Source organism: Eptatretus burgeri, chromosome 2 (assembly GCF_056783735.1).
Source record: "Eptatretus burgeri isolate ZD-2024b chromosome 2, Ebu_testis_v1, whole genome shotgun sequence".
NCBI lineage: Eukaryota > Metazoa > Chordata > Myxini > Myxiniformes > Myxinidae > Eptatretus > Eptatretus burgeri.
In genome coordinates, this window is record NC_140962.1 from 7,351,923 (window position 1) to 7,379,144 (window position 27,222).

A 27,222-nucleotide genomic window follows, 5' to 3' on the forward strand; every position below is an offset into this window, starting at 1 on the left:
TTGTGTTCTGTCATATTGGTAGCAGGATCAAAGGATGTATTCACAGCTGTAGCAATGACACCAGGATTGAGTAGACGGACAAAATAGACCTTGCGAGTTGCTGGGACGAGCAGGCATTTCTCTCGGCAGTTTCTACATTTCTCGAAGAGGTTTTTGATCTTTCCTGTACTGACAAACAAGACAATTATGTCTTGCAGAGCTTGGCAGCAACATTAGCACATTGTTTTGCATCGGTCATAACTTACTGGTTTCTCAACACTGCCAGCCATACAACCCGTTTCACAGTATCACCCACTCCATCGACTGACCCCTTACCATGCGTGGGCAGTTTCAAAAGTATGACCAGTCCATGGTAGCACCAAAGTCTCCCTCGTGGAACATCATATTAGCAAAGCAGGAGCGATACATTATGCACTTTGAATGGTATTATTTTTTAAAGGTCCCCGATAAGTACATTGTTGAAGGCAACAACCGAGTCCTTTGTGTGTGAAAGTTCATCAAACACCATTGTGTAACATATTATGTGCTTCAATTCACTCGCATGTTCGTTTTTTTTGCCACATTGTTGGCGATTCAGTCACACTGGACAATAATTTAAACGTTCAGAAAAAAAAAAAAAGCTAAAAATTGGTCGTCAAATTGTTGCGTATAAGACAACATGTGTTTGGACAGTGGTTATTCAACTTTTTAGGCCGCAACTAGAATTCAAACCATTGAGTAAGCTGGTGACCCATGGCCTAAAAAAGAGAATTATAAAAAGTGAATATTTATTAATAATTGCAACAGCGTCAACTGAACTAATGAGCAGGATGTGTGACTGCAAACTATGTAATGAACTAATGAGCAGGATGATTTTGCTTAGCTGTTGTGAAATATTCGAAGTGGGGCTTCATCGTGGACAGGCAGCAATGCAGATCGTGTTCGAGCTGCAATCTGTTTCGAAGCCCCGTCTTCGTCTTCGCCGCACTAAAAAAAAATTATATTTTTAAACCTGCCTCACAAAGTTATGTGCGCAAGAATGGCAGATCGACTTTCACTGCTTCCACCTCAATAACAGGTTTTTCTCCATGAATTTTTTTACCCAGAAGGCAGTGAGGGACTCCCTTTGCATGCTGAAATCATGGCGCAGCATTCCATTGTGCTGGATTTCTATCAATTGTTCTTTCAGTCCAACGATCATCACGATGTCCTCAGGCAAATTTTCTGCATCAACGTTGAAAACGTCCCCCCGCAGCCGGTTGTATTTCATGACATCGTCGGTGGGAATCTAGCATTCAAATGATTTGCTAAGCTTGTTCATGTGCTCCACACAGATGTATCGGATGTCGTCGAATGACACTTTCACTTTCTGAGAGTCTTCCAGAAGTCGATTCGTGGACGGGAAGACAGCCGTCCTCCCTCACTCAATTTTCCTTCTCCACAGCTTCAATTTCATCTCTGAATGTCCACAGCTTTTCCGTCAGTCCGATGAACTTGGTCATGGCCTTGCATGGAAGTGTTCAACTGATCGACTTCACCGGAGAAGTCTGTGAGGTAGGCAACTTGGAGCAACCACTTCAGCTCAAAGAACCTTCAGGCGAAACCACATTTCTTTTCGCGCAAATTTTTTTTTAGCTCAATCCGCAAGGCCATAACTCGCTGAAGTACCTTTCCCCCGCGAAAGCCACCTGACCATAAAATGGTAAAGCAAGTGCATGTGTTCCGTTCCGAAATCTGTGCACATTCCCCGGAACAGCCGAGGGTTGAGCACTCTTACTTTGACAGAGTTCACCACTTGAACAACCTCGCTCATGATGTCAGCCAAATCACCCGACAGCCTTTGTGAAGCAAGGTTCCCATGATGAAGAAGACAATGAATGCTGATCACATACGGATTCAAATCTTTCGCATGAGCTCTTGAAACCTTGCCATGCACCAAGCATGGTTGGCACCCTGTCACTGCAGATGCTGAAGCACTGGGCCCAAGTTAGTCCTTCATTCAGGAAGCGATCCACCATTGCAAAAATGTCACAGCCTCTCATAGTTGTGGCGAGAGGGCGTCAAAAACAGGAACTCTTTCCTCTTCCATATCCGTCAAGCCTCAATATCTAATATACACAAGTAGCTGGGCGTCGTTGCTGATGTCAGTTGTTCAATCAAGCTTTAGAATGAACTGGCTACTAGTTTTTATAGCTGTAATCACTTCTTCTTTGATATCAAAACATATTGTTGATGTGCAAGCAAATAGAATCATTTGACAAAGGCATGACCTGCAGTTTTTTGGTCACATAATCCCTGCAGAGATAGTTCTAACCTGGAATTACACCAGGATTGCAATTGTAATTACAATTCTACCTGCAATCCTAATGTCTCTGTTCCCCACTGTTTTGTGCTTCTCTCTTCCACCCCTCGTCTCCTGCTCCCCTTGATGTATGTTATGTGTGTTTGATCTTATATGAGCCTCGACATTGTATATATAAAAAATAATAATAACATGTCCAGAGTGGCCAGTTTTACGAGATATTCTCTAATCATGTGGGGCAGTTTCTTTTTTACAATTCGCAAATCCACGAGGTAGGAAGCCAACTTGTTTCACTTCACAGCACAGATCGCATTATTATTCAGAGCCTCCAATCTCTGCTGCTTGATAGCTTGCTCTCTCCTTTCGAGAAAAAAAATGCACGATCTCACAGTTAGGACGAGGCCAAATTTGCATATCGAAGGAGTTAATTTTTCTTTTCTAGTCGTTATGAAAACTAATATAATCGATTAATTTTCATAAAAAGCATAATAGATGAATTTTCATCACTTGAGAGGACATTAGTGAGCTTGGACTTGCCCTTGCCGTATAATGGAAACTTAAGTCATCATCATTGGGGGGGGGGGGGGTGGGAGGGAAATGTGTTGAAACATACATGTCTGTTTGTTTGTGGGAAGAAATAGAAATGTGTTGAAATTTGGTTGTACTCATGGTGTACGTGGGACATTCTACCAAGTTGTGATGGCTACCTTCAACTTAAAGTTCTTCCCACCCAACCTCGCCACAGGTGTTTTACTATGAAAGCAAGTGTTTCCAGTAATTACAAAGCTCTGACTTCAGTAAAGTCTGCAAGTGAGCAGCAAAGACAGAAACAACCAACCTGTGAAAACGACAAATGTCTGTTATCAATATATCATTCAAAAAAGTAAATTGAGCCCCTTAATAATTGACCACAGACATCTGCAAGTTTGGCATCAGCCTGGCACGTACGATCAATCCACAGTGCTTTTCCCACCTAGTCAGAGTTCCTTTGCTTGATGCAGAGCCTGCAAGAGTTTTTGTCGATTTATCTGTGCTGCTTGCAGATCTTCTCGGAGCTGCAGATTAAAGCAATAAAGATGACCAATGATGAACGCACATGAAGATTACAAACAAGAAATGTGAAGGAAGTTACAGAAAGTGGTGAGTAATAGGACTAACTGAGTTTCATTCCTCACCAAAGAATCCAGAAATATCTGCCTTCGACTTGCTCTTTTCCTGTGGAAATGCTGGAGAAGACAATTTAATCTCTTCTGACACTTCTTCATTACTTGTAGTACCCTGCTTTGAAGGTTGTTTGCTTTGCTTGTCTGCATTACCTTCTTTGTGCCTCTTTGCTGGAACAAAAAAAGAAACAAACACAAGAAAAGCAGGCGGGTATTTAAAAAAGTAAAACAGAAAGTGATAAAATCAAGACAAAATTTGAAATGAAAAGTAGAGGAAAGAAGAACAAATGCTAATGTACTGCAACTACAACTATTTCTACAACGGCCGCAATTGTTCCCACTTTGTGGGGTCAGCCAAGGAAAGCGTTTTCAAGCAAAGTCTTTCAGTAACCGGTTGGCAAGGCATGACGTTTAATGGCAGGATTTTGGAATTTGTTTAAGGTGCTAACGATACATTGTCTACACTTCGCGAATGACTCTGTAAAATACTTAACATCAATAAACAACCAGTAATGGCAGATGGGTTCTGCAGTTTGCTGTCCCTCCCGATGGACAATGCACACAATGGCAGATTGTCTTGCATGTGAAACAGCAGGTTGATAGTTTTTTTGCTGAGTTGAGATTCAAACTCAGGCTGGACAACTCAAAGGTGAGGGAAAAGCAATAAATAAACAGGTGAGAATAAAAAAAAGATAACAAAATTGGAGATCTAGACAAGAAATGTATCATATAAATGAGAAAAGATGATAAATATAAATGAGTGCGTGAAAGCGTCACGTCAGAGAAAGATTAAAAATAAACCAATGTCACCCTTCGGGTGACCCGTATCTTGCCAAAAGGTGACCACGTGTGACTTCTTTAAGGTCACACTGAGGTGAACAGAGCTGCTATCCACCAGGAGCGACTCCTTGAGGAATATCTGCCTACGAGAGATTCCGATGAGAATCGTTCTACAGAGTAACCATGAAAAATATGCTTTTGCCTCATAACGTCACCAAATGACGTCATAATGTCTCAAGCTTGACATATCTAGAAAGCACTCATCGAGGTGTTCAATTTGAGGTACTACACGATATGGTTCCTAAAACTTGAAAATTTGACCTTGGGGTCAAATGTTTGACCTGAGGCGCTAACCATGAAGGTCAAGGCCAATCGCCACCAAAAATTAATCAGCTGAGCGCCAGACCATGAACTATATTCCCATGAAGTTTGAAGACGATGCGATCAAAATTACTCAAAAAATAAGGGTTTCGTCGACTCCCCTGATTTGCGGCAAAGTGACCTTGACCTTCAAAATTGTATGTGCTGAAAGGGACCTCTATAGGCCTCTGATATGCGAAGTTCCAAAAATTTCCAATGATAACTGTGCTCTGCAGAATTTTTTATACATGATTACAGACAAACAAACAAACAAACAAACAAAAAAAAAAACATACAAGCTGACTAACATATGTTGCAAAAACTTCGTTTTGGCAAGATAATAAAAGAAATTGATGTGTGTCTACACAATACCCGGTGTTTCCTGTCGAGTCTTCTTTTGAACAGACATACACCCCAGCCTCTCATCTTCGCTCTCCTCTTCATCATCATCACTGCCTCTTCTGGCATCTCCATTGTCGTCACTTTCTCCATCCTCCTCCAGTTTCCTTTTAGACGAGTGTTTTTTAGCTGCAGGTGAAAGAATCCAAAGCATAATTGGCATTGACACAGCTGATCAAGAAACTGGAGTTCATAGAACACGATACCCCGTGCAGCGTGACTTCAATTTAAATAAAACAACGATTTTTTCGATCATTTCAAATGACTCATGAAATGAAAGATTCATGTTCTTATTCATGTACAAAATATAACATTAAATTTAATGAAGTTGTTCCTCGATCATAAACTGATAAGACAGACAGACATGAACCAATTGCTTAACACCACTTTTCGCTTTGCGTGTGCGGGGTGATAAAATGCTGAAAAATAAAATGTAGAAAAGAAAATGAAAATATGTTGTCGCGAGTCTGCGTGGTTGAGGTTAAACTCCCGACCCAATTTGTGGTGACGGGCTCTTAACACCGCCAGCCCAGATAGCCGAGCGGTTTTCCTTAGGAGGTGGACACATTGATCCTCAGAGATTATAACACGTGCGGGAGGGGTGGGGCACGGCACTGGCAGGGTGACAGAGGCACCGGGAAGTACAGCAAAGGGGGTGGGGGGGAGGAGGTGGATATACTCGAACCTCACGACAAATACACGGACACAGTAACTTAAAATAACTGCAGAATTTAATGAAAATAGGCAAATATTTGCAAGAGACAATAATTCAGATATAATAATAATTGTGAGATAAATTAAACCTAAAGTCGGGGCTCCTCTACACACAGACTTAAATACAGACAAGGGGGAAGCGAAAAAAAAAGAAAATCCTCCATTTATTCTGGCACTTGGCTTGGTCCAGGATTGTCTTTGTAGTGGGGCAACTTAGCATAACAATTGTGCATTTTGTGAGGAAAGCACCAAATTTGGCACACTAGTAGCCTATCATATTATGAACAGATTTGGATATTGGGCCATCTCAAAATTTTTGATGGCAGTGGAAAATGGCTGCCACAGCCATCAGCGGCTGAATTTGAGATGGCCCAATATCCAAATCTGTTCATAATATGATAGGCTACTCGTGTGCCAAATTTGGTGCTTTCCTCACAAAATACACAATTGTTATGCTATATTTAGCTAAGTTGCCCCACTATTGTGGAACTTGGAATTGAGGTGCTTTGTCCTGCACTTGTATATGCGCCCAAAAAAATGGCGCCAAGCCGCTCTCTCACAGAGGGACAAACATACGTCGGGCAAGCATACGTCGTGAAATACAAGATAGTTTATGCTCGTAATATTAATCTCCGTTCAGAAGTACAAGATATTAAATCAATCTGTAGTAGTACTCGGCTTCAACAAGCAAACTGAATGAACGAACAACAGACCTAGCAACTTTGCAAATAATAAAATAGGATACCCAAAACCCCCAAAACAGTAAAGTTTCATAAAGAAATAGAAAGCATATTTTTGATGACCTGTAAAAAGAGAATTATAAGATTTAAACTGTCATTTTACCCAAACCAGGCATTCAATTCACACATGCCGAGGCATTGTTGATGAGGCTGGTCCCTTTGCGGGTGTTTTCGCCATTCACGATCAATATAATAATAATAATAATAATAATAATAATAATAATAATAATAATTGCATTTATATCATGCCTTCTGCCAATGGATACAAGTGAAGGGAGGGTGCAGGATAAAAAACAGCTACACAGAAGAGTATAAATAAGTTTTCAGGCATTTAAAAAAAGATTCAACTGTAGTCATATTTACCTCTGCCACCAAAAGAATCAGTTCGTCCTTGTCACACAACCAACCTGCCCACCAAGTTTCGTCCGAACCCGTCCATACCTCTTTGAGATATCGTGTTCCATTTTGTTTTTAGCCCGACAACACAATGGTGAAGAATCACTTGAAAAATTTTCGGATTCGGATTTTCACCGAAATGGAAACAACTCTTCTTTGTCACACATCCAACTTGTGCACCAGCTTTTGTCCAAATCTGTCAACTTTTTTAGATATCCTCCTCACAGACAAACAGAGAGACAGACAAACAGACAGGGATGAAAACATAACCTCAATCTACCTTTGGTGGTAAAGGTAATCACTGTTTCATATTCTACAACATTTTACATGTCAAATTTGGATTCCAAGCATTATTTTTATTATCTCAGAAGTAAAACTAATATAATACCATTTCCATTCTTAAATTGTTCACTCTATGGTCACTGTAGCACCAAATCACCCATTTACAGAAACAAAGTGAGTGAAACGCCAATCACTGCACAAGGAAAAATCCACTACAACAAGATCTTCAACTTGAACGTGATTGGGTGATCTTATCTTCTTAATATTATCCAATTTTTTGCCATTTCCTCTCCTTGGAATTTCCTTCTGTATCCAGAATGTCCATCCCATGCGTCCTCTCCTGCCCCCCATTGTTTGTCCAAGTCTCCCTCTATCTTGGCCTTCAACTCTGCTGTTGGTGTTTCCCCCTCTCTCTACAGCTCCATTTACTTGAGTCTCTACTGTTCCTTTTGTGTCCTGTTTATGTCTGTTACCTCCTGATACATTCAGTGTACTAGCTCTTCCATGAGCCTCGCCCATGTATACAAAATAAATAAATTTAAAAAAGATGAATGGAGAACTTTTCACGATCTATTAATTTCGAACTTTGCAGAACAAACATCTTTTGCAAGTGCTGGTCTTGCAAGGTTCAACACAGTGCACCATCGAGTGATCAGAGAGTTGGATTTGATCAACATGACATGATTGTATGAGAGAGCAACGTTGGGCATCACAAGATCAAGGGTATGCCCAAAGCAATATGTAGATCCATGCACCAGTTCTTCAAAGTTCAAAGAAGACAAAGCTGTGTTGAACCTTCTCACCTCTGGCTTTGTAAGGCAGCCAACATGGAGTGGGGCAATCAACGTGTTAAGGTTAATAAGAATTACATCCTTATTAACCTTGCCCATCCTCAGTGTCAGAGGGTGAAGGTGAGTGCCAGTGAGTGTGCGTGTGATTCCACACGCAGATCTATATCATACAGAACATTCATTGCCACATCTACTGTAATCCATATACCCCATTGAGGTTCTCCATTGTTAAATATCCAGTCTTTTTATTTGACAGCACGTTTTTTTCAGAAAGTGTACTTTCAAAATGCATGCAAGTCAAAAACATGCACCATTATCTGGTTTGTGTAGTAAAAACACATTTAGGTCTCTTATATGAAAAAATATAAAGCAAGCATCATAGTTTAAACAACACAATCTTGAATTGCACAACCAATTTGTGTTAATAAGAACAAAACAGATGGTGTCCGCCTGAAATGGTACAATCCAAAGTTCCAACCGTGACAAAATAATTTAACCTTAACAGCTGTAGTCAAATAACTAACACGAGACATAGAACCAGAGTAGAAATTTAAAGAAAGAGAGAAAGGGATGGGGGAGGGGGCTGGAGGGTTCAGGGGCAATAAGGTTTAGGCACAGTTCAGGCACATGGCTACAGTATCTTCATTCATGTTTCCATATTATCAAGTCGTTTTAAAAAATAAAGTGTATTCAAATCAAGTGTTGTTAAAACCACGTACTTCAATTCCAATAGCAACGTGGATTTTATTGCAACTGATTACAGTGAGACTCATGTTGCAGTATGTTATGGCATCACAAAAATCAACTTGCTCGAGTAAACAATGTAGATGTATGTTTTAACATCAGATATGAACCAGAAGGCTCGTGTAATCATTACACCTCCTTAGACTATGCAGTGCTGAGATTTGGCGCACACGTAACTGGGAAATACCTTTTCCTTGCATAGAGCCGACACCTTGATTCTGAGTACGATGGGATATCCTCTTTGAAATTGTACTCGTATCTTCCTCCTGAAAGACAATTTTACGTATGAGGGCCAGCAGGGTGATGTTAGCTTCTGGTAGCATTAGAGATTGAGGTTTTCTCTTGGACATCTGAATGATAATGTACTTAACTAATGGGCGGTTTTTTTCAATGCTAGTACGCTATTTTCTTTCAGGGGTCACAATGGGGTCGATTACGTGTGACGTCGCACGGGAAAGGGTTTTTGTCATTTACATTTCATTTGCAAAATCCTGTGAAGTGGACAGCACTTGAGAAATGACACTTCTTGTAGAAATAAGGTCACTTCTTCCTCATGTGATAAAGCAATTACATTCACAAATCATTAATTAGGAATTTAATTATGTATCAATTTGTATGATAAAGTCTGGCTACGTGTGTGACATTTGGGTGGTTTCGTGTGTGACCTGAATATTATCTGTGACTGAATTATGGGTGGTTTTGTGGGTGACCTGCTTTCAGCCACTACTCCACAAATTCAGTGGGTAAAATTGGATATCTGTAAAAGGTCACCATGCATCGCCATTATTTAGTCAATGGTCATGATTGAAACAATGCAAGTCAAAACAATAAACTGAATCGAGTAACAGTGAATTGAAATTGTTCATGTATTTTTATTCTCTGAAATTTCACATATTGGCCAATATTCATGAATAACAATAACAGGTGTGAACATTTTACACTCAGTAGTTTGTAAACTTTCATCATGAACAATGAAATTCGTGAATACCAAGAAATTGTTTGTACTGTTAGGAACATCAAGAGAAAAAAACTGATAACACGCATATGGAAATATTGTAAACAACGCAAGCTACATGTCATTTTCCCGAGTATGCTGTAGCTATAGCGACTAATTTCGTCATTCTGTTCGGTTTTCAAATTGTGCTAAAGGACTGAGGAGCCTTGTTGTGGTTAGTCCCTTATATTTCTGAATTAAGAAGTGACTACATTAATCCATAGAACAGATGAGTACATGTAGTCATGTGTGAGCTATATAGCTCATTACAAATTGAAGGAAGATATAATTGAATCACACTTCAAATTAATTGTTATGTATATAAAGGGTGTCCAAAAAAATGTACTCACTCTATAAATGAAAATAAATGCATTGTTTATTGACTTAGAAACAAGATTAATGTTTAAATGTATAACTGGATAAATGCATGTTTACAAATGTTCAAACTGACGACCATCACGTTCCAAACACAGCCGATAACGCGGACCAATGGATTCAACAGCGTTACGAATCATTTCATTTGGAACTGCAAGACATTGTCTTTCAATTTCCTCTTTCAACTCATCGACTGTTGCTGGTTTTGAGCCGTAAACCTTATCTTTGAGATATCCCCATAAAAAGAAGTCCATTGGAGTGAGGTCTGGGGAACGCGCAGGGAATTCAACACAACCTCTTCGTCCAATCCATCTGTTCGGAAAAGTTGCTTCGAGATAGGCCCTTACATCACGGTGGTAGTGGGGAGGTGCTCCATCTTGCTGAAAGTAAATCTCTTCGTCACCAAATATTTCTTCGACACGTGGACCGACGGATTCCTGCAGCAAGTTTAAGTAAACATCCCCAGTGACAGTTTGGTCAAAAAAGAATGGCCCTAGGATGCCCAATGCTGATATCCCACACCACACTGTAACCCCTGGTAAGTTTAAATGGTATTCCATAGTAACATGCGGATTTTCAGGAGCCCAGTAGGTGCAATTGTGTCGGTTAATTGAGCCATTTAACTTGAAGCTGGCCTCATCGCTCCAAACAATTTTGGATGGAAATGCTGCATCTTCTTCGCATTTGCCCAGGTACCACTCACAAAATTCAGCTCTCCGGTCAGGATCGTCTTCATTTAGAGCATGGATTAATGTTGGAATGTAACTTTTCCAATTAATTCGCTTCAAAATGCGATGGGCGCTTGATTTTGGGATTCCTGTCTCAAGAGCCATTTGTCGTACAGATTTCCGTGGGGATCGGTGGAGGGTTTCCAGCAATTGATTTTCCTTTGCGGGGGTGATTGATCGTGGTCTTCCTGAACGCTCCTTATGGACATCATGCACAGTTCCATCTGTTTCAAACTTATCTCGGATGCGAGCAATGGTGCGTCGCGTTGGTGGATCTTTGTGAAAATGTCTTCTAAATTGTCTTTGCACTTCCATGATGTTTTCGTGCTTCCAGTAGCACTTTATGATAAATTTTCTTTCTTCAACACCTAGTCGTACTTCTGCCATTATTAGGGTCAATTTGATCTGAAAAAAAAATGAAAAATTCAATGAGTTATGAGGAGCCAAAATGTGAGTACATTTTTTTGGGACACCCTGGTATATGATAAAAAGAAAGCGGCAATGTTTGAACAATCTTTCCATCAAAACATTTTGTGTCCTTTTTAAGAAAAAGTCTTTAAAGCAAACATTCAAAATGGTATTATGAAATAAAATAATTCACCTTATTCTGTCATTCTAGTCTCACCAGACTGTGTTTTGAAATCTGTATTTTGAAAGATTTTCATGTGCCAGGAAAATTTAATGACACTTCACAAAGTCAGGTTTTCAACGTTAAGTCCGTGAAAAGCAAATTGTAAATTTTTATTTGATAACATACAAATCTGTTTCAGTTATTTACAAAACTTCACTTTTTTTTGTCTGCTCATTCATACTCCTGCATGAGAATGAGGAAACATTAATTTATTGTAATAAGTGATCATTACTCAACTGTAATGAATATTTCCGAGACTTAATAAAAGCACGAGGGGCTGTAATCATTCCATGGTGGCCAACATTAAACCATTTGTGGAATCTAAATTCCATAAAATTTGAACTGCTCTCTTGATCCTGCAGCCTCAGTGTCCGACTGTATCTTTCTGACAACCTGGTTGATTGGGTAAAATAGGATGTCTGCTTCTGGTGGTGAAGGCCATTTCTAGAAGTTCCTTGATTTGTGCAAGACCTTCACACCTCTGTTTCTGAACCAACAACACTACTCAGAATTACAGCGTGATGGAATCACTCATTTAATGCATTTATGGACATATCCACCGAGATTATCGCCATTTTCCATTAGAGAATGGAGGTAAAATCGTGTGCATGAAAAAGCATGACATATGATCCACACGATAAAGTTCCATCCAGTAGTCTAGCGTCGGCGGTTCGATTTTGGGGAATGACTTAAACTTCATGACGGAATCACGCGCACAAATGACGTTTTCCGATACCAAGCGTAAATAACGATATATCTGCTCTCGTTTAAAAGATAAAAGGATCAGTGATATTCAAGCTATTCTGGACTTCAGTGTTGCTGATCAAATCAATACACTCTTTTATTTGGGGCTAATTTTGTGATATCCCCAGTTAATTGAAACTTGTGACGGAGTAAGAGTCGACGTGATGGAATCACGACTGCAATTCCTTGGGGTTAATTATTTTATAATTGATCAAAGACAACGCGTGAGAATGTTCAATGGATTTTATTAAACATCACAAATGGGGACAAGGTAACATTGTCAAATTAAATTATTAGTTAGTGGAACAATGAATGAAAACGAAGCAACTTGTAATCTGAGTTAACAAGTAACTAAATTCTGCGGGGTTTTGGAAGAGGGGAGAACATGTTTAGGCCTCAGTTCGAAGAACTTAGACTTCCCAACTGCATGATCGGGATGTTCAGCATTGAACAAAGCATATACCTCCGCAACTGTCATGGTCAAGTGGCGTTTAGTCTCTGTCCGCTTTGCTTCCCCGGATTTTCGGACTACCATGGTGTCTGCCTTTCCAGGCATGGTTCGTGAAATGGAATCTTTAAGATAAAAAGCCCTGACTGCTTCTATTGTCTCCTCTGTTAGGGATGTGGAGCGTGGGGTGGTACTGTTTACCACAAGTCCGTATTCCTAAGCAATAGTCTCGATGATTACTTTTCGTTTCCGAGGACTGATGGGCAGTGACCGCTGTACCTTGTGCTTGGCCTTGCCGAGACTGGCTCTAGATTTGTAGGGTGTGTTGCCCTCGACCAGCAGCTCATTGTCCTGATGCGGCTCAACTCGTCGGTTCCTTCTAAATCGCTGCATGGAGACCCGTGTTCTTAACCTGACGTGCATTAAATCTACGGACGATAGCTTCGCTCTCCAGTTCTTTTTTCGTTGTCTGTCTCTGGCCTTGTACAGCTCATGTTCATAATAGTTTTGACGAAGACGAGCTCTTCGTTCTCGTTGGCGGTCTGCCGCGGTTTTCACCATTTCGCACTGCAAATTTAAAGGGTTAATATATGTGTGACACATCTCAATGCTCAGCTCAACTACCCAGCATCCTATCCGTACTACCACATTACATTGTTTCTATTGCTAGAAAGTTTCCTCTGTGTATTCTTTGTCATATATATATATATATATATATATATATATATATATATATATATATATATATATATATATATATCCCAAAGCAGTACAGAGGTTGCGAATCCGTCACATTTTCGTGATTGTCACGCTTGCCAGCCGTGACTGGGGCTAAAATGACAAAAATCTGAATTTCCGGCGATAAAGTATGCAAATGTACTGTTGGTTATTTAGTATTTGATTATCTTGCCTTGAACATCACGAAGCAAGAAAGAAATAACAACAGAAATCGTGACGGAATCACAAAAATCGCACAAAAGCGACAGTTCAAATGTATCCCATAGTTGCACAAGCTTGGTCTCAACTATCATATAAATTAAACAGACATCTCAAACATAAACGTGTGCAGCAAATTTTCCTGATCATATTGATATGTAATATGTTTACTTACCTCTCGGAATAATGACAAGTCTCCATATTTGACACAGGAAAATAGTCGAAATTCGCACGTGGAGAAATCTTCATGCTCGTTGCTACGTGTCATGTTACACAGGCCCGCAGAAATAAAATTCGCTTGCTTGGATTGGCCAAAAAGAGGAATTTTAACATACATCGGATGTTAATGTATATGAAAAACGAAAATGAGAGAATCCGAGCTATTTTTATTTTTTGTTGTTTGGTTGACGTTTAGATGGAATTCATGATGTGCTGCTTGCATATGTAATGTAAGTAGTCGAGTCCAGAGCAGTATATTCTTAAACCATGTGCTTCACTCATAATTCACACATGTACACATTACCACACACACACACACACACACACACACACACACACACACACACACACACACACACACACACACACACACACACACACACACACACACACACACACACACACACGATAAATTTATAAACAAACACACACATGCATCACAACACTCATCCCTTGGAGCATCCACTTTCATAACACATACAGTCTGTAGCACAAGGCAGTGTGTGCAAATCATAGCAATACCAGACACATAACCGAAGAAGTCACACACGTAACTGGGCAGTTGCGGGTGTGACCTCTTGATTAAGCGAATTAATTCATGAAAATGAAGAGTAATTGACTTGATATTTTATGTGCTATATACTGTGTGGAATCCTGCTTATGACATGAAATGAAAACTGTTTTTGCTTTGTAGCTTTTGTGCAAGAACTGCAGTTCAGTTTCTGGTTACGGGTGTGACATTCCTTCTTAATCAACTTTGCCTGTTAATTATGGCTTAGTGCTTGTAATTATTTTCTGAGTAATATCTTTCGGACTAAAGTCAAGGTACTAAATTATAAGATTAAGAAGTCCTCAAATAACTATTAAGTACAACTTGAATGAAGTTAAACTTATGGTACAAATTGCCTTTTTTAATTAAAAAAAAGGTGTATGCAAAATTATGCAAATTAGAATGAAGGAGACAAGTTCGTTGGAAAAATACTGCCCAGTTAACTTGAGGTAACATAATATCCAGAAATAAAACAAACAAAAAAGTTATTATACCATCAACTTAACTTTTCAAATTTGGACCACTTTACAAAGAATGTTCGAAGGGTTCTAAAGGGTGTACCGGGGTCTATAGGGTCTTAAAGGGCCTTGGGTATCTCAATGGTCTATAGGGGTCACAAGGGTTTAAGGGATCTAAAGGGTCATAAAGGATGTTCAGGTTCTATAGGGTGTTAGGGGTCGAAAGGGGTTTAGGAGTCTTTGGGTATTTGTGGTCTTAATGGGTCTCAGGGCTGTAAGGGTTCTAAAGTGTCCAAAGTAGTTAATACACACTCACATTCTGTGCAGACAAACAAACAAACGGACCCAAATGCTCCTCAAGCAAGTGTAACTTGAAGGGCACTGAGTGGAGCACATACTTCTGGCCAGGCTGACCAGTTTACATTTTGGGCCATTTCATGGAAAGTGGTCTTAGAAGCCAGAAATTTTTTTTAAACACTTGCCAAATAAGCAGATTTTTTTCAATCACAGAAGTGCACATATTTTTATAATCAAGTGTAGCATCTTCATTTCGGCGCACCGATGCCGAGTACTCCAATTTTTTTGCGGCCAACAGTCCATAATTTCCTTAATCTTGAAAAATAGACAAAAACGCAGTAAATTTCATTAAAACAGTGGACTTTATTATTCAACATGTCAGAACAGATACCAAAGCAGTTCACAGCAACACCTTTTATCAATCAGTTTTCCATGGTCAACAGCAATGAGCTGATGAATCCTATCTTTTGCATGTAACTTACGTGACAATTATATACAGTATAATGTACAGTGCACAGAATTGAGGAGGTGTTTGCTTCAGCAAATTAAGTTCCTTAAGCTGGTGTAGCAGGCCTATCATGAAATTGTAGAAATAACCAAGATTACATCTTGGTTGATTTCAGACTGCTCTGCAAGCCCAATGCAAAGTTTCCGACCCAGAGATCTCGCATTGGAATGATGTAAAAGAATAAGACACAACGAAGCAAAAGTCAGAATCCTGATCCATAACTCACCCTCTCAAATAAAGGACAAATGAAGAAACAAAATAATTAGCCACTTAATCCACGTATTCCACACCAGAACACCTGCTATATTGTATATACACAAACAGGCAATTTAAGGGTGTGGGTTGAGAGTGGAGCCATATGACGTCCCTAAAAACAGTAAGTTTCCTCTTTGGAATGATTTTCAATTATGTTTGACTGCCAGACAGGTAGACAGACAGAAGCAATTGCTTCAGTAGTCAATGAGCCAGACCAGATTTGACTACCAAATTGGGGGACTAAAAGCCACTATGCTTTTCAGTTACCTTGATGTCTGTAGAGTGGAGAGTATGGAATCGTGTGATGGACGCTTCTCATGCCCAGCTAAATGGTATTTTGGCGGCCATCTTTACATCAGTTCCTTAAGCTGGTGTAGCAGGCCTATCATGAAATTGTAGAAATAACCAAGATTACATCTTGCTTCCTATGAAAATCATGCAATGAAATGCGTAACTTACGTGACATCACATAAGTTACAAAAGTTACATATTGTTAATACAGAGTCATGGTGTGTTTTCACATTTAACAACGTAGAATTTAACATGAATAGCTCTCAAGAACAGGGAAATTTGTTGGAATGAAGGGTAATTTGGATCAGAAAGCCATTGACAGTGACATATTTTGACAGAGTTTCGAACTAGTGTGAGGAGAGTAGGTCAAACTGGGCAGACAGCATCAGTGACACTTTCACTGAGGAAAAAGAAAGCGATTAATCACCGATTCATAATCGAATTCATAATCCAGGTTGTGCACATACAAGGAGTGGGTCGTCAAGGCCAGGGTGAAATGCATGACGGCGTGGTAGTTGACAGACACCGACATTTCTCACAAAATTATGCGGACAGGTCAATACATCAATTGTTGTCTTGCCAGCGTCTGAACAATGCGTCGACGTGAATCGCGATATCAACCTTGAGCCCAAGGAATCTTCTTGTTACTGGAATGATGTCGCTATTCTTCACCTCAAACAGAATGTCCTGTTTACACGTAATGAGTACATCATCTTTATCTGGCCACAGAAAGCGGTTGCTTCCATGTCGTTTCATGTACTTCAACAATACATTTGTATCGTGTCGGTGGGCATGTGCCATGGTCTCTGCTACAAACCACTCGTCATATACAGCGCAAACCATGCTCTCAGGGGTGTACTCTCTAGCTATCATGTTCATTTCTTCACGATCGTGAGCAGGAGTTACATTCACATCGGTGTACTGGACCAATATTTGGTGAGTCACATCATTTGCTGTGCACCACATTTTAACTTCACCGCACTTGGCCCGAGATACATGGATCTGCTTTATCCCGGGAACATCCTTCACAAATGACCAAGGATCAATTTCCTGAATTGTAGCCTTCATTTCGCTCTCTGATACAAACATGGTATTGACATGAGGCAGAAGTTCAATCACAGCACTTGCAAAGTCCTGGGGCGTTTGTACAACGAGGGCATCTCTGGTCTTACTTCTCACCCTTTCCCTGACTCTAGTCTTTGCCGCTCCACCAATACCGTCTACAACCCCCTTGCCATGAGAAGTAGCGAACTACTTCCACGTAACAGGCCTTTACGTGGAAGTATGCAGTTGTTCATCGGCCAACATTGAAACAAATTTCCCTGTTACAAATTTGTTTTTAAACTCACTAGACGGCCCATCAGAGTACACAATCAACTGTTCATCGTCAGAAGCAAATTCGATCTGATGTACAAGCTTTCTCACAAATGTGAAAACAGCATCTTTGCCTTTGTCATGACTATCGGTCACCACGAGATGAGACGAACACACATTATGACTATATATGGCAGCAGTAAAAATATTCACGCTCTGCCTCGACCAAAGGGCTGACTGAATCTCATTCTGGTACTCGCAACTGTAAGCCATTGCGAAGTCGACTTGTAGAACATGGACTTTCGCATAATTTGCTTTATCCTGTTTGAAGGCATGAGACATGATTCTCTTCACCCGGACTTGCTGTTGGTACACATCATAATCTGAGAGTATATAGTTCCTAAGCTCGATAGCAGAACAACACTTAGTGAGCAGAACATTCCTACCACAGTCATCCTTAACCCACTCCTTGTATGATACATCCGAATCATTGGATGGAATGCACTTAGAAAGCCGCTTCCCTTGTTTACACTCTGGACATTCACCCATCCAACACAATGAATTCATATCTTCGTCACATACACATTTAGCCCAAAAGGACTCATCCACATGTAGACTGAAGGCCAATAATTTCAACATGAAATTCTCATGCATTTTGCACTTAGGCCTATGTCACATTTGCTCTACGGTTAGGATACGGCGGCTGTACCCCCCGCCCCCTGAATTGACAAACGTGCGGCGGCCGCGGAGCTTCTGAGGTGGCCTCAAGGTGGCCCTACGCTGTATGGCGATCTTTTACAGGCCGTAGGGTCGCCGTGGAATTATAGCGCAGAGTTATAACTTTTTTCATTTGTACGTTGGTCGTAGCAATTCGACAAGCCATAGCAATGACGTAGATGTGTTCCACGTCGACCGTACGTAGGGCGTACGGTGGGCTTGCGGTATCCGTGCGGCTGCCGTAGGCTCTCATCAATGAAAAATGAATTTTGCCAACCCCCAAAAAATTACGGTGGCCGCACTATTTCCACGGTCGCCGTAGGGTAGTCCTAAGGCGTCCCTGTGTTCAACGTATGGTGGCCTTGCGGTCTGTGTGACTACCTGCGGGCAACGCAGGGTCGATGCACGGTTCCCCTACGCCTGCTGTGTGTCCTACGTACGGCCTCCGTGGCAGTCTGTGTCGACCGTGCGCTACCGGTAGACATCGGAGTACCGTGTTGCCCACAAAATCCGAACGCCCCATTGTTTGAATAAATTGGAATCCAAACAATTTTTGAGAAAATTTTGCCCTAAAAACCGAACACAACGCGGCGTTCATGTTTGTTCACGTGCGTCTCCCCCGCCTGTTCGAGCCGCATCTTCGCGCTTTGTTCATTCAGTTCGTCGGTGGAAGTCCTCGTGAAAGCATCTCTCGTGTGTCGATCGCTACTTTACCTCGTGTTTTCACCTTGATTTGTGCTGTTGTTTTTTTTACTCATCTTGTGTTTTAATTAATAACAAAAAAGCAATCCGATCACGTGGTGTGACTGTCGGGCAAGGATTTAATTTCAGAGAAAAAATCCGGTTGTAATTTGGAATATCCATGATTACCTCAGCCCGATGCGTTTGATGAAAGCGATTGTAGTTCTGGGGGCATCATGTTTGATGAGCTGCCCTGGGGGCAGCGCTCTCGCAGAGTGCACGAGCGATCGGAACCCAGGCCGGAGCACGAGCCCGTGTGGACCTTTGGATGTGGTGATTGTACCAGTTTACATACAATACACCGCCACCGAAGGTCATTTACTCATCTTATTTTACCTTAAACATGGGTAATTTCAGTTGAAAGTGTCTTGAAAGTGGGTTTTCTTGGGGTCCAGGAACAGATTAATTCACTCCATTATTTCTTATTGGGAAAATAGTTTTGGAATCCAAACTTTTTGCAATCCGAACAGCCTCCTGGAACGAATTAAATTCAGATTCTGGGGGCACCACTGTATAGGTATTTGCCTATACTCTGAACTGGTATATTCATATATATATATATATACCTACTCGTTACCGTCCGTCTGGCCGTACGTTCGCCTTAGGGCCCCCCTGCGGTCGCCTTACGGTCGCCTTGCGTCTGCCTTGAAAATTCTATGACCGCCGCAGGGACGCCCTAAGGTCACCATGCGACATCAAATCAAAGACCGTACGGCACCCCCACATTTTCGGTATCCATAATTTATAAATACGCCGTGCGGATACCCCAAAAATAAAAACATATGTGACTGCTACATTGTGTGACCGTGGAAATACTGCGGCCGCCCTATAATTACTAGTGGCCGTAGATTTTGTAGACCTACGGCCGCCGTGCCAAATGTGACTTCAGCCTTACACTGGTCTAATGCTTGGTCTTTCAACAGAAGAACATTTGAAGGACGCAGTGTGGTGAATTTTGTGAAGCCTATTTCAATTTCAGGATTTTCAAGTTTGAATAAGGCATATAATTTGCAAAGGTACATTGTGAGGTACAACTTTCTGACCCTCTCCTTTTTCCCCACTCGTTCTCACCGTCATCTCGTCATTCATGCCTGGCGCAGTGTACACGATGTCTGGTCGACAGTAAAAATCTCTCACCAATTTCTTGACCTCTTCATTGATTCCGGTGGTACGTCGGGTTTCGCTCAGACTGCTGTCCATTTTACCCACCAACTGGAGTCCAATACGTTCCCGCAAGGCCACACACCGCTGCGATTCGCTTGGAAGGAGATTTGGACAACTCCCAAACAAGTCTCCTCACAGCCTTCTCATGACTCTGAGGTGTCGCAAATCACTTGCTTGTAACTGTGGCTACCTTCAGGATATTTTCTTTCTTTTTCTGTCGCCACTCTTTCACCCTCATCCTGGTCTTCTTGCGGAGTTGATGTAGCTCCTCGTCAGACATGGTGGCACGTTGTCTTCTTTGCAAGGCAGCTACCCAGTTACTTTCATGTTTTTTAAAATCGGGATCACTCTCCATACGACGCTTCCTCAATGCCTGCATTCGCTGCGCGGATGTTGTCTTTGGCATGATGTATAAATTCTGAAAGAAAAGAGAAGGTAGGTCATACCAACGAAGATAAGCTTGCATAAATGGAAACGGCAAAAATCGCGATCAACATTGATCGCATTGACTTAGCTTAAAGGGGGTGAGATCGCCCAATCGTTCTTTTTTAGCTTTGGAACTTGTTCCCAGTAGGGACAGAAGGCAGACTGCCTCTACATTCCCCACAATTAGTTGGTCACCTAAGCTCTCTACTGATTCTACGCCCAAGCTCGTGTACATAGTAACCATTACAAGTGTCGGTAAGATAAATAGACATAAGATAAATGATAAAGGTAAGATCTCAAAGCAAGGTCTACAAGGTTTCATGTCTCCAAATTATTCCAACAGCAAAACAGACCGGTACCTGGTAAAAATTCACTTACCAACAATGTGCATGTCCTGCCAAGAACAGCTCCGGTGCTCAACTTCAACCCCCAGCTGTTTCTTGTCACTCATGGATCACTCATGGCCTCCTCTCGTTTGGCTGACAGTTGCCAGGTAACAATGAGATCATCCAGTGCAATCAAGGACACTCGTCATGTGTCACGTCTGTCGGGTGCATAGCAAGCTCGGCCTTCGATCCGGAGGTCATTGCTTCGAGACTCGCCTTGAAGCCGAATCTTTGAAGTTTCCCCGCCGGTCCTCCCGACTGGTTTATCAAAGGCCGGGCGTGTCTCTGCTATCTGGTATATAACAGATCTCAATTGCATTTCACAGAGTAGCCGACGAATTCCGGCTACCATTGCCATGAAAGTCATATTGGCTGATTTGACATTTAAACCTGAAAACCAACCAACCAACCAACCACGTGTCACCACGAATTGGGATCGTGCACATTGCTTATGAAACCTTTATGCAGGGGTTTGGCATTAACTGGGAAAGTATGGTCGGGCAACCCTGCGCATAGTTGGACTCGCCGGAAAATTCATTTTTGATGGTTGCCACATGTATGAAGGAATATAATCTGCTTACATACCTGTTCTGCAAAAATTACTTCGACAGTATCTTTAATTTCTGTCTCGATTGCCTGGGAAGCATGAATTTAGCAATTCAGGATTTTCCACATTCATCATCTTTACAAAATAAACTGACTTCTGCAATGGTCGGAGCACTTTGTTGTGACTCAGTTTTACATTGAAATCTATTGGAGAAATGAATTATGTTAAACAGTTACATTGTTCACACAGTGTAACTTACGTGACATCTTTCTGTACGTTACGTGATGGGAAGTGTAAGTTCGCAGATGACTATATGTTATATTGCAGTCCTTAATATCACCATCCATCAGTTTATTATTTCCACAAAACTATCAGTTACTTATGTAATAGACATTCATAGGTATTTTGAATCACATGAAAAACAGTTCGAATTCTTTGATTTTTCTGAGTAACTTACGTGACAGTAACAGTACAACCTCCCAATGATCAAAGACATTGAGAATACTTTACTGATGGGTACCAAATCAATGCTATACATCAGCGTTTAACAGTGAGTAATGTCTGGGTCACGCAGCACATTACTGTGAAATGGAATAGGGGGATTTCCTCATCATTTTGCTTCCGAAGTGTAACTTACGTGACGTGAAATAGAAGAAATTCAAAAACATTTTTAAAGATCCTCGTCCCACTTCCCTGGAAACTGCTCTGCACCACCAAGTGACATTGTTGTGAATGCATATTGGAGGGCATTCAATTCTGAATTCATCTCACTGGCTGCATCACTACTGAGGCATGGCTGTACCACCGATGCATTGCCCCTGCATGCTTCAGGAGGAATTTTGAATTTAGTCAGGGTGCCAGCGATAACACGCTTCCTCTTCCAAAAATAAGACACAAACAGAAGAGGGACCTCTGCATTAAGCAGCTGTGTCAGTCACCACGGTTGTGGAACATGGTAGTACGAAATTCTTTGAGGGGTTCGGAAGGGGTCCACAAACCCAAAAGGTTGGAAACCACTGTTCCAGTACAGTAATACATTGAACAAGCACATACAAACATCTGTATTTTTATTCTTACCTTTTGATTGGTCTCTTCTTTCAACTCCCGATTTGCTTTCTTCTCTTGTTTTCCTTCCTTCGCCATTTCCCTTTCTTTTATAACTGGTACTTCTTCCTGTTTCACTTCTTTCACTTTCCTCTTATCATCAGATTTTTTCATCTTCTTCTGTTTACACCCTTGCTTTTTCTTTCTCTTCATATTTTTGGCATCTTCTGACCATTTATCTTCATTTTCATCTTTTTTTGTCTTCTTTTCAATCCCCCCTTCTTCCTGCTCATCGTTAGTTTCCTCCTCAATCACCACCTCAGTTTTGATAATCTTTCCTTCATCATAACCACCATCATGATGATGATGTTGACTATGATCATCATCATCATCATCATCATCACTATCAAACACTCTGCGCTTTCTGTGACGAGTTGGCTTCACAGGGGAATGAAGGCTTTGTGATGCTGCACAGAGCTCATCTCCATTCTTTGTGCTCCCTCCTGCAATTATTGGTGGAACAATCACCCTGCGCATAAAACACACGACAAAATACAGCACTACAATCTGCACTAATTGAATGAAATGCATTTTCATTTCTTGTTTTTTTTTTTTTCCATCTACACAATTCTCCTCTCTCTCCTGTTGTCCTTGCATCAACCACACCCTTGCTTCGAAACTATAAAATAGAATTTGACCTGAATTAGTTGATGGGTATGCACCCAGCCATGTTAGATGTCAAGGCACTGTTAACGTTTGATCTCAATTAAAGGTCACATTAGACTATTAGAGAGAGCGTGAGAGAGAAAAATAGATATGTCAGAGAGGCAACATCAGATGCTTATCAATTCAAGTTATGACATGCAAAATTATTTTCAAAAAGCACATGACCTTTCACCTGTTGAAACCAAAATTTACCAGTTCATCCTTGTATTACAGTTGATAATTGAGCCAAGTTTAGTTGAATCCCTTCAGTGGTACAAAAGTTATTGCAGGAACAAAAAACTGTCAACGTATGGATGGATGTACACAGTGATGGACAGATAACCAGACACCCCAAAAACATTATGCCTCCAGCTTTCAGTTGCGGAAGCATTCAAAAAAAAACAAACAATTACTGGTCACAAAATATATATTTTTTTAAATACAATACAAACCTGCCATCTGCTTTTTCCTGCTCAGATCCTGTTTTCTTGTTCTTACTCGCTGGCAGGAAAAATGACCTGAAAATGCAGGAAATAAAGCAGGATTAATGCAGAACATTCCTCGAGATGTTGAAAGGATAAAACTCTCCATTCAGCTGTCTAGTTTAAGTTTGACTGCTGGCCAGGTCGACTCATGTTATCCAGATGCTTCAGAGGCAAAAGTACCAAATGGCAAAGGATCTTTAACATCCAGAGGTGAGTGACAAGCAATTTTCACAACCTGATTCAATGTGTCCTCTTATTATTATTTTGTATGCAAACTGCAGTTGCTAGTTGCATCATTGCTGGGGAGCGCAACTGCACTGCGGATGCAGTGTCCCGTTACCAGTAAGGTGGTACTCATTTTGCCGACTTCAGAAGGATGACAGGCTGAGTCAACCCACCTGGTGTTATGCAACAGCATGACAGGGGCTCAAACTCCAGACCCTAAGATCTTAAGCCAGCCACATTAACAATAAAGCCAACACCAGGCTTAACATCTCAAAAAGGGCAGCATAGATTAGTCTACAATACAATGCACCTCCAGAATGAAAAAAAAAATTCAGTCAGATCCCTTATATTATGCACAACAAAAAAGTATTTTTGGGAGCAGAACAATCAATATCAAATGTCATATATGGGGGGAAATGCACCCCTGACGTGGTCTCACAAACATTCTGAGAGCTGGACTCTGGCCTGTTCCTGAGATACATGAGCAAAATCTTGGACCCATCTTAAAGTTTCTGTCACTGCTGTTACAGACACATCAACCGGGGGGGGGGGGGGGGGTTTGGAGGATGACAACCAATGATCATTTTGAAATAAGCATTTCTGATTAAATCAGATGCTTAGGTGTCCGAGATATGGATGACATGGAGAAAGTCGATGATGCGGATTATCTTTTGTGGGATTTAGAGCTTCCAACTTGATCGCGCCTGACCAATGGCGATAAGTCCCGATACTATATGCTATGGCAAGACACTAAATTGAATTGAATTTTTGTACAAGTAGACTGGTCCTCCTCAAAAGCCTCACATAGCCAAGGGGTCAGATTCATTTAATATTTTTTGAGCACATCACATGAAAAGTGGAAGTAACACCAGTGACAAACCATATCAATGAAATATATCAGCTCCTTTATTAAGAACAGGTATTGTTGTGAAGGTAAGCAAATACCCCACTGACCCATTTGGGCTCTGGCACCAGACACAGGATTTCATCTGAGAGTACTGCTCAATGTCATCTCGCAGACTTGGCCAGTGGAATTTGTTTTTTCCCCCCTAAAATAGCTATACACTTGACCTTAACACTCCCTCCATCAGTTGACAAAATATTTCCAAAATATGGTTCAGCATCGTACACCACGACACAATACCTCCCCTCTTCACGTGACTACTGTCAATCACATCCAGCTTACTCAGTAATGGCTGAGTGATAATGGCGGACTCATCTCGTGTAGAAAGAACTTCGCCTGGTGTACACGTCAACTGATCGATATCAGTGTCGCTGGTTTGTACATCGAACCGAAACGTCTTGGGATCATAGCAAGGGCAGTTCAGTATTCCATCCCTCAGTCTGCACATGCAACTGATGTCATAATAATGGATGACTCCTTTGCTCACCGAGACAATTTCATGCAGCCGAGTTGTGCCTTTGATGATCGGTATTCCAAGAGAATTGAGCTTGCTGGTTTCTCTCCTACCTGACGTAGAACATGCTCATTGATGATTGCATGCATTCTTGAGTGCTAAACAGCACTTCTGAAGTTGAAATATCCTTACCAAGTTTGACCTGATGATCCGCAGTTCATTTTAGAGATCCCCCTATGTTGCCTGGTGCACCCTTGCCATGGCCAGCTTCAAAGAAATTCAAGGCGATCGAGTCAAATCCTAATTCAAACGGCTTGGTCGTCAGGTGGTATAAATTAGCGTTCTGGCGATATTCGCTAGTCGGTACATCACTGAATGCATGAAGTGAGTGGACCTCTGGATGATCCCTTCTAATCATACTGCAAACTGGTGTCAGATGTGCCGAGATGTGGCTGGTGCGTCATGTTGGGTACTCAGCGTTGATGAACAGAATGGTATCACCACATCTTTCAGGTACAGCACACATCAGTGTGTAAGCTCATCTGTTAATGTGATCCTCCGAAATGGACCGATTGTATTTCACTCACATATTTACCACAATAGTTGTCAGTGAAGTCGATGTGTATTAAGCAGATGCCAGGGGTCAGATTCTCTCGAATGTTTCTGGAAACTCGATATTGATGGCACGTGTTGAAAATGTGCTTCTTGAGGAGAGGAGTTGCACTCTGACGTTTATCCACCAGTTCCCGAATACTTGAGATGTTCTTCTGATTTGCGACAACGGTGAACTCTGCAACAGTCAGTTGACTGATCGGGCTTGTCACTAAAGGCCCTGTCACACCTTGACGATTCAGCCAGTGTATGCCTGACGTATGAAAAATTTGGCTAAAACGCTGGCACACGTCGAATACGTTATGGGTAAGTTTGTATACGTTAAGAGCACGCTGGCATACGTCATAGTACGCTGGCATTCGTCGTAGTATGCCGAGCTGTTCGACAAATTATCCATGCTTGAAATTTTTCGAAGTATGCCAGCGTATGACTCACACGTTCCGCATAATGCTGGCCATAAGTTGTAGGCACGTTACGCGATCGTTGACACACGTCGACACAAGTGATTTGTAAGTTACTCATAAGTCGAAACACGTCGAGGTAATGTTTAGCGTACCCGAATCTTATTTCTAACCTATGAGTAACGTATTGTAGGCACATTACGCGATCGTTAACACACGTCCACACACGTTACTTGTAAGTTACTCATAAGTCGAAACATGTCGAGGTAATGGTTAGCGTCAGTGTTCCAGACTCCCTTTCTTTTTTTTTTACTTCGGTATGACGGTGATGTTGACACTTCGATTTCTAGTGCGGTTATAATATAATATAATCAATAGGCTGCCGCTCAACGATTTAAATCATAACCGCACTAGCAGACCTGGTCTCAGGACAGCAATAAAGCGAGAGCAAACCCGGTCTCAGGGCACAAAAAAAGCGAGAGCAGACCCGGTCTCTGGGCACAAAAAAAAGCGAGAGCAGACCCGGTCTCAAGGCATAAAAAAGCGAGAGCAGACCCGGTCTCAGGGCACAAAAAAGTGAGAGCAGACCCAGTCTCAGGGCACAAAAAAGCGAGAACAGACCCAGTCTCAGGGCAAGCAAAAAAGGGAGAGCAGACCCGGTCTCAGGGCCAGCAAAAAAGGGAGAGCAGACCCGGTCTCAGGGCCAGCAAAAAAGGGAGAGCAGACCCGGTCTCAGGGCCAGCAAAAAAGTGAGAACAGACCCGGTTTCAGGGCAAGCAAAACAGCGAGAGCAGACCCGGTCTCAGGGCAAGCAAAAAAGTGAGAGCAGACCCGGTTTCAGGACAAGCAAAAAAAGCGAGAATAGACCCAGTCTCAAGGCACAAAAAAGCAAGAGCAGACCCAGTCTCAGGACAGCAAAAATGTGAGAACAGACCCGGTCTCACGGCACCAAAAAGAGAGAGCAGACCCGGTCTCAGAGCAAGCAAAAAAAAGCGAGAGCAGACCCGGTCTCA

At 41.5% G+C, this 27,222-nt stretch overlaps 1 protein-coding gene across 2 annotated transcripts in view; it reads right to left on the reverse strand.

Annotated features, from left to right (window-relative positions):
* LIG1 (DNA ligase 1) overlaps positions 1 to 27,222 on the reverse strand; it is a 99,819-nt gene that overhangs the window by 63,349 nt on the left and 9,248 nt on the right. For both annotated transcript variants that reach the window (XM_085861929.1, XM_085861938.1), the window contains exons 2-7: positions 23,581 to 23,646; positions 22,457 to 22,952; positions 8,838 to 8,916; positions 4,957 to 5,112; positions 3,457 to 3,615; positions 3,255 to 3,336 (exon numbers count right to left, since the gene is read on the reverse strand). In XM_085861929.1, coding sequence (XP_085718055.1) covers positions 3,255 to 3,336; positions 3,457 to 3,615; positions 4,957 to 5,112; positions 8,838 to 8,916; positions 22,457 to 22,952; positions 23,581 to 23,646 — 1,038 coding nt within the window. The remainder of the gene's footprint in view (positions 1 to 3,254; positions 3,337 to 3,456; positions 3,616 to 4,956; positions 5,113 to 8,837; positions 8,917 to 22,456; positions 22,953 to 23,580; positions 23,647 to 27,222) is intronic.